This window comes from Mycteria americana, chromosome 2, assembly GCF_035582795.1.
Source record: "Mycteria americana isolate JAX WOST 10 ecotype Jacksonville Zoo and Gardens chromosome 2, USCA_MyAme_1.0, whole genome shotgun sequence".
NCBI lineage: Eukaryota > Metazoa > Chordata > Aves > Ciconiiformes > Ciconiidae > Mycteria > Mycteria americana.
In genome coordinates this window covers 34,503,761-34,516,050 of record NC_134366.1, presented here as the reverse complement: position 1 = coordinate 34,516,050, position 12,290 = coordinate 34,503,761, and the positions used below count along the sequence as shown (strand labels likewise).

The window sequence follows — 12,290 nt, the reverse complement described above, 5'->3', positions numbered from 1 at the left end:
ATAAGCATTAATTTGTCACTGATTCTTACACACTATGCATTGTTAAAAATGCTGTGCCTGGGCGTGGAAAAAATGCCTCTTTTTGTGGCTGCTGCACATTGCTCAGAATTTTTTTTAAGGCAGAGAGAGAGTGTTACAGGGCAGAGAGTGCAACAGGGAGGTAGAAACAAGGGTAGGGCAGAGCCCGCCAGAGGAATACTGTCCAGGAGGCACCTGAGCACAGGGCACTTCCCAGGAAAGGAGATTTTTGTAGGTAACCAGAAGAGCTGTGTGGGGTTTGGTGTTGTTCAGACAGGCATGGAAATTTGGGGGCCTGAAGCTTTACTGGAGGGAGGACACCGTGGGACTAGGGAGACATTTGTTTCCAGCTTTTTTTATTATGTCTTTAGAAAGATACTTCGTTTTAGTTTTTGTTCTAAGAAAACATAGCAGTAGAGCTGTGAAAGATGACTGAGTGATTTTTATACAGAATAGTTTTAAGACTAGAAAACTAAGACCTTGGGGAGAGAGGGGGTTGATTAAGCTAATTCTGCTTATTCACTAGATTAGTACAATTTACTGTATGATGATTCCTCCATAGCCCTGTGTGGCAAAGGCCTTGAGAACAGTAATAACCAAGCTGATTTGGAATGAGAGGTTCAAGTTCAATAGAAGTTATGCACAGATTATACAAAGACACCAGAGTAGCAATGACCAAATGCAGGAGGTTTATTTTGGTATTGATTCAACCTGACATATCAGAAAGAACCATCCCAGGAACGTATCAGATTCTGGTTCAGAGGAAACTCATTTCAATTGCTTTCATTCTCTTAAATGACCCCTAACTACCAACAGGGCAACTCTACACATGTGTGTCTGTGCACATGCACACACATACATATGATAAGGCAGAGAAAGGGCTTGTGCTTCACTCAATTCAGCTGAAGTGGATGTTCAAGACAGTCTCAGACCACGCTTTTAACTTATGTGCCTACTTGAGTGTTCTTTTGCAAAAATGCTTCTTAATTCATTCAAACTTTTTTAAAAATAAGGAATAACCATATAAATCCTACCAGCTCCTGATAGTTTATTGTGTAGATCTCTTCTGTTTCAAATTAAAAATATATGGTGCTTATGTGTTTCTATCACAGAAAAGAGTGCTGCCATCACCAATGTTAACAAAGGATATGCAAAGTAAACTAGACAGTAATCCTCATTATGGGTACTGTACTTAAAATAATTACTTCCAGTTTATAATATTACTGAATGGGGTCATCTGAGGCTGAAGAAAACAATTTCAGAAATGTTCCTTTGGATTTCCAGTAGTTCCACAGTCTGCTCTGGCACCAAGCCGCCCATGATGATGGAAAGTCATCTCCCATTGCAAAAAGAGGTTCTTATTAGGTATACTCTTTTTAAATTATATTTTTTACGGGTACAATTTTTTTTCCTGCAGTCAATTGTAAGATATTAATGGACAGCCAGAGAAATGTACAATTTGTTATCAGTGTGCTGGTTTTGGCTGGGATAGAGTTAATTTTTTTCATAGTAGCTAGTATGGGCTATGTTTTGGATTTGTGCTGGAAACAGTGTTGATAACAAGAGGGATGTTTTAGTTACTGCTGAGCAGTGCTCACACAGAGTCAGGCCTTTTCTGCTTCTCACCCCACCGCACCAGCGAGTAGGCTGGAGGTGCACAAGAAGCTGGGAGGGGACACAGCTGGGACAGCTGACCCCAACTGACCAAAGGGCTATTCCATACCATACGATGTCCTGCTCAGCATATACAGCTGGGGGAAGAAGGAGGAAGGGGGGGGATGTTTGGAGTTATGGCATTCATTTTGTCTTCCCAAGTAACGGTTATGCATGATGGAGCCCTGCTCTCCTGGAGATGGCTGAACACCTGCCTGCTGATGGGAAGTAGTGAATGAATTCCTTGTTTGGCTTTGCTTGTGTGTGTGGCTTTTGCTTTACCTATTTAACTGTCTTTATCTCAACCCACGAGTTTTCTCACTTTTACTCTTCTGATTCTCTCCCCCACCCCACCAGGGGAGAGTGAGCGAGCGGCTGCGTGGTGCTTAGTTGCTGGCTGGGGTTAAACCACGACAACCAGAAAAGAAGTTAAGACACATTTAATGTTCACAAAACAGCACACAGTAAAACAACCGTTACAAGGACAAATAATATTTTGACATTATTCAACAAAGTATAATTATTGCAAAATTATGATACTAACATAATCAACTATCTGAATTCCAACTTCTTAAAAGTAGTATTAATCATTTAACAAACACCTAATATATGGCAACAAAAAAGGTGGCAGCATCAGCAGGAATAATTTGGTTAACAAAATGGAAATATCAGCAACCTAAACTCTTTCAGAAAAAAACAATAATTTGGCAAGCTAAGTCCTAAAGGTGAGAGTCTCTGCAAGCTCTAGGAGTTATAAATGAAATCTGAAACTCAAGAGAGACCACAGATGCAGAAACCCTCCTTTATTTTCCTCTAAGACTTGTCTAATGTAGGGTTTGGATGACCTCTGTACTCATCCAGTTCAGCAGCAGGAGGGAAGTGCCTGCTGTGCAGGATAGCCAGGTGCAGGTGAAGGGAGAGTCTCTTTGTGCCTAGCTGCCTGTAAGTGAAGTAGCGCGCTGGCAGGTAGGGGAGGTGAACTGAGCTGAGCATCAGAGTTGATGTAAGAGAAGCAGCCGGGCCAGGTTGGGAAATAAATGGGAAGGCAGGGCAGGACGGCACCTCCCAGTGCCACCAAGCCATTCGAGCACACACTCCTGAAATCTGCCTTGTTATTGCAGAGCAGTGACTGGGACACCGTGAGTTGCAGAGCTGCCTTTGAGTCCTACAGGATGTGTGTTATAGCCTGAGCCTCCACATGCACCATTTCCTTTTGCAACATACTTCTAGCCCATCTCTATTTCCCTGTGGCAATGTGAGAGAGGAAGGAGATCCTTAGGAGACACTTCCAGGAAAGAAATGCTCTCTCTGCAGATGCAGAACTTTTAGGGCCCTCTTTCTGAAGGTATGATCATTAGGTAGAGGCTAGAGACAATGATTTCCAAGTTCATGAGCTATACTGCATGCAAGAAATTATATGCAGGGCATGACCTGTATTTCTTCCCCATGCCCCAGGGAATATATCATAAGACTTCTCAAATCTGTTAAAATTATTTATTGGATATAGCCAATGACTGCGGTGGAATTATATTCACCCAGTTCCGCATACTCCACTCTTCTAAAGATCTGTGGTCAGCCAGCAGATTATTAAAAGCCATCTACATAAATCTGTTGGGGAAATGAGAAAGGAGCAAATAGAAAAACAGCTAGACAGGAGAGCTGTGGCACTGATTCCATATAACATAAACACCTCATCATGCATCAGTGGGTTTCCTAAATTATAAAAAGCTTAAAAAAGGGTGACCTTCATGCAATCGTTAGGCTCACCTCCTATTGTAATATTGCCAATATGATGACATTCATCATACATGTAAATAAATTCATGAAAAAAGGAAAAGCATTGCATTTGACTCAGTATAACATCATATTTATCACACTATATATTTCAGTGGTATGATTCTTTATTGTCTATTAAATATTATCTCAAAAGTGTATCAAATGGATCTCAGTGAGTGCTCATTATATTATTAAAGAAACCCCAAATCCTTAATTTCGATTGTTTGATATAATCAAATAAAAAACATCCAGATTAAGACTCCCCAGAGAAGGGACAATTTGTCTTGTTTCAAAAAAAACCAACGCCATAGTAATTTACTATTATAGCAGCAGTAGAATTTCAGTAAACCCTATTGTTTTACATCCTTAGCACTGTCATATTGATGCTTTCCCCATTAGTCAAGGAGATCAAAGAAACCTGATGTCTCACAAGGGGTTTGAACTACAGTGAAGAGAACTCTTAACTCCTGGTCAGTTTTTGAACACTGTCCAAATCAGATGAACAAAATGTTGCTGTTCTCAGACGAGACGCATGTGAAATGGGACTGATAGTCTCAGGAAATTCAGAATAAAGTAAAGAACCTTTTGCCTTGCATATGAGTTTGACTCATGCCCAGCTCTGTAGTGAATCTCTCAATTGTTCTGCAGACTTTCATAATTTATTTTGCAGTCTCAACCCTTTTCTTAGCAGCACATACCTATAGTTCAAACCTATTACTATCACTCTATGCAATAGCAAGTGATATCAGAAAAGACCATGGAATAAGCATAGAAATTGAAATGTCCTGTCCTTCCTGAAATGGACTTTAAATGTCAGATGCCAGTCAATACAGGGCAGTTTATGTTTGTTAGTTTCTATGCTCTAGCTAGGCAGTAAAGACATTTATCTTCAGTATTGTAAATAATTTCTTTTTAAAATTAATTGAATACATGTCCATAAAATAAACTCTTCTATTCATTTTAATTTTAGGAAAACCATGTTAGACTTTTTAAAAACATATATATTGATTCATCAAGCTGTTAGAAGTAGTTGGGCTGCTCATACTCAACTACACCAACAAATTTGATAATTCTCATGTCAGAAAAGCACTTGTTAAATGAATGACTTCAGTTTCTCATTCCTGAGGCTTCTTGTCTCAGACTTTGTCTATGCAAGATAGTTTTACTCTGAGGTTATACTAATGTCGCCGTGGCTGTTTCAGAAAAAGGCATCTGTGATTCTCAGTGCAGTGGATAGATAATCCGCCACCGCCTCTGCTGCAATCTGGAGCACTGCCCTGTGGGAAGTCCTTGCTGTGTATTGTAAGTCTGCCACTGTGAACTTCAGGACATGCAGCTCTTCTCAGAGAACTGTGGGATTTCAGAACAAATCAGTATGTCCTGTCTCATAATTTACTTCTTTTTCTTAAGATGACACCAAACTGACAGCACGCCATCTGATAGCAATCCACGGTGGTAAACTTCCAGGGAAAAACTACAGCATGTTTCTCTACTGCTCTCATCTTGCTGTTTACGCGTTGCAGAGCTGTTACAGCTTACACACAATTCTTGGAAGGCGTTTTTTTGTCATCCAGAGATTCTGAAGCTGCGGCAGATCATTCAGATTCCCATGAGAGCTTAATCCTCCTACTCAGTGCTCACAGTATAGGCCCCAAATGATTGTTTCACATGCATATTTGCTCAATGAATGCACACGGAAGTGGTCAGCTTCACTTACTTCCCCTCAGATCTTCATAAGTACACTACAGAATTGGCATTTTCCCTATACTAGAAACAGCTGATCAATGCAACGTGTATGTTTCTAGAGGAAAAATGGCAGCAAGATGGAAAAGCAACATATAAAGTCATAAAGGTAGATCAGAACATACAGATCTGTGGGGCTAAAATCTTACAGCTAGCTAAAATCTCATCCGGAACACCATGTAGAAAACCCCAGAATACACTGCAAAAATTCTCCTAATGTCGTTTACCATATAAGGGTATTGGGAGTAACTTGCCAGCAAAACCCAGGTTCGTATGGATGCAGTGACAAAGCAAACACAGGAGGACTCTGCCAAAATAGCTAATGTCAGAATCGGTGCATTTCCAGAACTTCTGCTAGCATGCTTTTCTTCTGTCAGTCAGGTCTTAATAACCTTTCCATAACCTTAAATTATAAATACCACATGCAGATTGTTAGTTCATACAGCAGGCATGGTGGCATGTAAGTCATTGGGCTTCATGCTGGAAGTATAGGAGCAAGTTAGATAAACACCTATCAGGAATGGTGTGAGTATTCCCGATTCTCTTCCACAGCAAATCCTTTCCATTCCTATTTTCTTGATGATTTGGTATAAACCAACTACTTGGCACGTTTATTGAACAATTACCTTTCCTATGTCTCAACTAGAGGTTGCATGAGACTGCTTCAATTCTCTGCACTGTAGACAAAGATTCTATTTAGGATCAACAATAATTTTACACGAAACTACAAACTAGTACTAAATTTAAAATATTTGTTTACAGACTGTTGCAATGCCAGTGGCAACCAAAGTCTCACCGTGGCTGATGTTTGATTCTTTTCAGGTCTCCATCACACACACATAAACAACCAAGAGCATTCACACTGTGGAAAGACACCACAAATGTACAGAGGTAAGCAGTAAAGATTCTGCAGCAGACCCTACACATGTCAACTATGCACAGGACACATCTCATTATTCTTATCAAAACTTGCTTTTATATCTCCTTAGGGACTGACATATGTCCTACAGTAGCCAAAGGTAAAAGCTAGCTAAAAAATCCTTCTTCATTTTCATTAGTCCTTTTGGGTGGGAATAATGCACACTGAGTTGTGTATTGAATTCTACCGTGACCAAAAAGCTCAGTGGGGATGAAGTACTCATCAGAAAGGTTACACAACAGGATCCCATATGATGTGCCCTGTCCTTGATCTGAGATTTCAAAATTTGTACATTTTGTGTAGTACCTGGCTAATGATTTTGGTGTCTGAATATGAAAGTTTAGTAATTGCATTCGACTGGGTCAGAGCTATAGTACTGCATTTCACCTGAGAATGCTGTCATTCATGTACCTATATATTCTGTATCTGTGTATATATGCACATAAAAAAATATGTAGCTAACGTATTTTGACTGAAATAAGACAGATATACAGGAATAAAATTCTCAGGTTCAAATACAATTTGGAATCTTAAAAATCATCATACAATACTAATTCTAAAATATCTATTTCTATCTTGATTTTGGAAACAGGACTGCATCCATTAGTATTTGGACTGGAAAGTGAATAAACAGTTTCATTAAGGCGACATGTTAGCTCCAACAATGTTTATTGGGGCAAGCCTGCACTCCGGCTGCATATGGTGTACCTTTAAATAGGGCTGTTAAAATACCAAATAAAATGTCAAAGTCCGTCAGGTCTGGAGCTTTTATAAATTGTTTAGACTGGGGATAATTTGGGTTTTGTACATCATGCCTTGCAGATCACGCGGCACGGAGATAGGAAAGGAAAGGGGGCCAGGGAGAAGACCGCGGGGCAGTCAGCCTGGTGGAAAGGCACCTCCTGGGTCATCACTCTCCTCACCAGCCACTTCCCTCTTCCCCCTAGCCTGCACGCCCGCTGTTTGCCTCCCCTCTCTCTGGGTGGTATCCTGAGGTTACACACGTGACTAAACAACCATATTAAAAAAAAAAATATTAAAAAATTCACTTCAAAAGGCAGTGCCACAGCCACTTGCCAGAGACGTGCACGCTATGAGTAACTTCACCTCAGGCTGTAGCAACCCTGCGCTGTAAGTACCCACACTGCTTCAGCATATCGATGGCAAGACCGTCCCTGGCGAGGCCTGGAAGAGCCGCCCGGGCTGCCACACCTTCATGGCTGTCCTGCCGGCCCTCCTCCTGCCACCCTCCCCGGAGCAGAGCAGTTGAACAACGCCTCCCTTCAGCCCCCCCCGCCCCGGCTCTCCCACCCACGGCGCGGCCCGGACCTCACCTTCAGCTCCCGGGAGGCCACGCGGGCCGCCAGCTCGATGACACAGCCCACCGCCATGCGTGCCGCCCCGGCCGAGTGCAGCTCGTTCCAAACGGTGTCACTGTCCACCTGAGCAAACAGCCGGCCCCGGGAGGAAGGCAGGGGAGAGAGGGAGAGGGAGAGGGAGAGGGAGAGCATGAGAGAAAACAAACCCATGAGGGAGGGCTGGCAGCGTGACAGCCCGTGTACAATAACATCAGTCTTCCGTCCTGGCCAGCTGAAAGGCCTTCTGGACATGGCTTTGCTTATGCTTTTTCTCTGCACGGGCTTCTCCAATGGAAACACATTCCTGTCATGCCTCGCTGCCATTCCCTGTTTAGATTTCTCATTACAAACAGTGTTACATCGGCCAGGCCGGGCCTGCTCGCCGGCCGCCAGATGCCGCGCGCTGGGTCCCCTCGCCGGCGAAGGGACAGGGACCTGCCAGCGCAGGGACAAAGCGTCCAGCGGGGACGGCCACCACTTGCTCCAGAAGCCATCACCAGAAGCTCCAGAAGGCAACCCATGCCACTAAAACTCACCAGTGCCTCAGGTCACTACCCCTTTTTAAAAGAAAAAAGAACCGTAAGCATTCGTCTTTCCTACCCAGGCAGGAGTCGTTTTTAAGTGACTGAAATCAGAACCATTAATTGTTTGGATTAATTTCAGTAGTCACTGTTGCCATAGACAGAAAATAAAATAAAGTGTGACCCTTGCTGTATCTCCAGTTTTGACAAACTAATAAGTTTTGGCTGAAAGGCTTTAGATCCCACTTTGTAACAGCTGAATGTGGTTATTTAAAGCAGAGAAAATTATCTTTTGCGCCTTCTAAATGTGCAAGTGTGGCACGTAAAACATTATATGAATATTACATAAGATAGAAGGATAAAATATTATAAAGAGAAAATATTATAAAGGAAATATTATAAAGATGGCTAAGTAGCACTGCTCTACAGCGTCAATTGGTATGCTAAAATTTTACTTTTGAAATCTATTTTTAGTAACTATTTATTTCCAGAAACATACCAAAAATATAGGTGAAATGTTGTATATCCCTTATATGATATTATGCCAAGCAGACATGATGGTGTGAAATAGTCTGAAAAAGTCATTCAAAGAGACAGCCAGACTTCCTCGATGCTCCATGGGAAGTGCATTTAATTGTATCATACCGTACAAATTTATCATGAAAAGAAAAACGTTTAGGGATAGACAAAATACTGTGGCAGATGCTATTTGGATAGCTTCCAAGCACACTGAGACATGTTTTCAGTTTGAATCAGAAGCTTCTGTTCTTAATTTCTTTTTTAAAAAAAGGAAAGAAAAAAAGAAGGAAAGAAAGAAAGAAATCAAGTAATTGAAAATGGATGCAACTGGTACTTGACTCTGGAGCTTCTGAGGAATTTCTCTGATTAGTCATCTGAAACAGAAAGAAGCTTGATCTTCTCTACACCTGTCAAATGTCTTTGCCATTACTGTTACAATAATATTATATTTCAAGCTACTAAAGTGATCTTATTTTTCAGTGTATTGGACCTGAGTTTTCTATCGTTTTGATCAGTTTTGTGTGCATGCAGCAGAACTAGTGAAAATACTTCGTATTCACAGTAGACTTAAATAAGACTGAATTTTGCTTGCAAAGTTTAGAATAACGGTAATAACAGCACATTGTGTTTTCATCTGAGAAGCTAAAAATTTGTACAAACACAATTAAGCATCATCAGCTTGATACGGGATGATTTATTATATTTGTTCTGCAGATTGGTAGCTTGAGATTTAAAGAAATTAAGTAGCTTTCCCAAAGACGCACACAAATCAATAGGTAACTAAGAAAATTACAAGAAATAAGAAAGAAACCAAGTGGTAAAAAAAATAATGACATATTTAACATTAGGCAGACCTTCAGGTTGTCTCTCTATTGCTTTAAAGCAACTGTGAATCAGTTTTCATTTTTAAAACAAATAAGGAGATAAATAAGTAGAGGTCATTGGTTAAATCAATTTAATCAAACCATAATAAAGTTTGAAAAATACTGTGCAGTGCTTTAAAGAAAGGAGTATCAACAAGACGGCTAGGAGGGAGTACTTTCTTACCATTTTTATGGCTAGCAAATTAAGGTTAACATGAAGGAGTGGCTGATGAAAATGATTCAATGGCAGCTGCTCGGTACACCAGGGCACGAGCAGGAGCCTGCATCCTCAAAGGGACTATGATTCATTTCCAGGAAGGCCGATTAAGTTAAAATTGTAACCACAGCTTGAGAGTACCCACCCTTTAAGACAGTTGTCTGCTCTGACACATGAGACGGCAGTCTCTCCAACCGCTGAACGCTGAGTATTGGCCAGGATACGGCATTTATCATTTTCTGCTTTCAACTGAGTGTGAGGACACTGAACTAGGACGATAAGACCAAATATCTTCACTGAAGAAAATTCCCTCAGACCACTTGAATGACTGCTACCTAATTTTACCTGGACTGGAAGTAAAAATGGGCAATCAGGAAACAAAACAGCGTTTCCTGAGGAATTTTCAAAAAAGACCACCTAAATATACACAGGAAATTCAGGATATTTTAGCTGATCTCTTGGGCATGGTATGTGTAATGAATGGTAAACTCTCAAAGCCAGGGGTAGGCAACTGAAGCTGCATACCTTAGTGCACAATTGTTATAATACAAGAAAACTAACATAAACATATGAATAATTACCCTGACAAGGCACAGTATTATAAACTTAGATGTCAAATTCTATTTCATATTCAAGCACAATTAAGACTGAATTTCTGAGGAACATCTCATGAAGAACAACCTAGAAAAACTGTCATCACACACCCAATGGTTTAGTTGTAATCATTGGAAAATGCCATCTCACTCCATTTTATATCTCCATTAGTTCTATGTATTGCCTTAAATGTTTCAGGTGTTTAAACAGAGATTTTCTTTTAGTATTACTCAATGTTTACTTTGTAAATTGCTGTTGAAATACAGTGATATAAATGGCAAACCCATTAAAATTACAGCTACTAGCTGGCCCAGTTGTCAAGCTGTATATGAAATGCAGCTACGTAAAATCCTACTAGATATGCTTTTCTTTATTCCTGTGAGATGAAATGGTTGGATTTTATACAAGTAAAGGGAATAGGATTAGACACTGTGGTTTCTGGTTCTAGTTCGTGTATATATCACATAGGTCTGACAGTCTATCTAGATGCTGAGTATGCATGAATTTGTGACAAATGTGATGCTTTCTGAATCACAGACTATGAAAAAGTCAGATGGAATTTTATAAGAGGTTATTTTTGTTCTGCAAGTGCTTTGGAGCAGCTGAAGAATTCAGTAAAAACCCTACCTTGATTAGCAATTTTTTTTGAAATTGTTAAACAAAATTTACAGAAAATACAGCATTTGTAGCTTAATTCTAACACAGAATCTTAGCGCTTTTTTTCTGCTTAATTATATATATTATTTTCATTTAAGAGTCCTTTAAAAAAATTTTCAGGGTAGGAAAATGTTTTGAATGTCTAACAAAATGAAAAAGAACATTTTTTTCAAAGCATCCAAACGTCAGTGTTAAACTATGAGCATACTACACATTTCGTTATCAAAAATCCTATCACTGCTGCAGCTCTTCAAAGAAGGATTGTGCATGATAGCGCCAAGAGCCAGAAAACACGAGCCCTATCTGAACACTGACTTTATAACACACATATGGATTTACTTCACTCCGAGTTTCCTGAATGAGCACTGTAGGTTGTAGGCTTTTTCAAGCACATCTAGTATAGCTCAATCATTGGCATGTGTAGCAAAGCTAATACTCTGTAAAGCTACAGATGATAGAAATTAAGCTACCTGTCCCTGAAGTGGATGTGGAGGCATTAAAGAGGAAGGGAATGACTTAAGTGAAAAGAAATGTAGGTAACTTTTCCTGACTGAATGCAACTAATGTTTCAAGCCCTGTGTGCAGAAATTCCCTGCTTTGTACTACAAAAAGAATTTGATATGAATGCTTCCTGCAAGAAATATCTGTGTGATAACTTGACTTTCACAATTAAGACTTCAAGCACACTGAAAACAAGCTAAGAAACAAGAAGCCGTGCAGCAGAGATGTTTCAGCAGATAGAAAGCTTGTACCGTAACCCCTCATGGCTGGAATATTTCATATTAAGGAAGACTGACTATAAAGTTTGAAAGTTACCAATTCCTTATACATGCTCAGGTTGTGGCATGTGTCTGTGAAAGTGAAGAGGAAGGATATGGAAATATATCTGAGAGAGAGATTGTTTACTTAAAGGACTTTGTGAAATCACCACAGTTGCTGAAACTGGAAATGTTACTTGTCCTGCCATTTACATTTCTCTGGAACCTACCTCAGAGAGGCAAAAAAGTAGAATGAATAATAATTCTAAAGCATTTAAAAAATATATTTGTAATTGTCTTTTGTTTTACCTGCCCCTTCCCCTGCTAGAGAACCTCTTCACTCCTCATCCTCTGTTTCAATCCTTCTTCCTCCGGAAACCTCCTGGGATCTGCCTAATGGTCACTGGATCACAGTTCTGCTGACCAGAGGTGCCGCTCACAGTCTGACACACCCTTCCATTTTTCACACCCTGCATGGTGTATTCATCTCTGTGAGTTATTTCTCTTTCTTACATAATTATTGTAAACTCTGAAGTTGCCTTACATACACATCCACTGATGACTATATGGCAATAAAAAAGAGAGCCCAAGCTACTGCTTTGGGATGGATTCTGACAAAGCATCCTAGAGCTTGCCCTCTCTCTCTCACACACACATGTACACACCATTTACGATTTAACATAAATCCAGCTTC

At 40.2% G+C, this 12,290-nt stretch overlaps 1 protein-coding gene across 13 annotated transcripts in view; it reads right to left on the bottom strand.

The window, feature by feature from the left end:
• Nucleotides 1–12,290, bottom strand: part of HDAC9 (histone deacetylase 9) — a 496,147-nt gene that overhangs the window by 109,448 nt on the left and 374,409 nt on the right. For 12 of the 13 annotated variants that reach the window (XM_075492939.1, XM_075492948.1, XM_075492937.1 and 9 more), the window contains one exon: nucleotides 7,444–7,551. The exons of the other annotated variant lie outside the window; for it this stretch is intronic. In XM_075492939.1, the coding sequence (XP_075349054.1) occupies nucleotides 7,444–7,551 (108 nt within the window). The remainder of the gene's footprint in view (nucleotides 1–7,443; nucleotides 7,552–12,290) is intronic. 13 annotated transcript variants of the gene reach the window in all.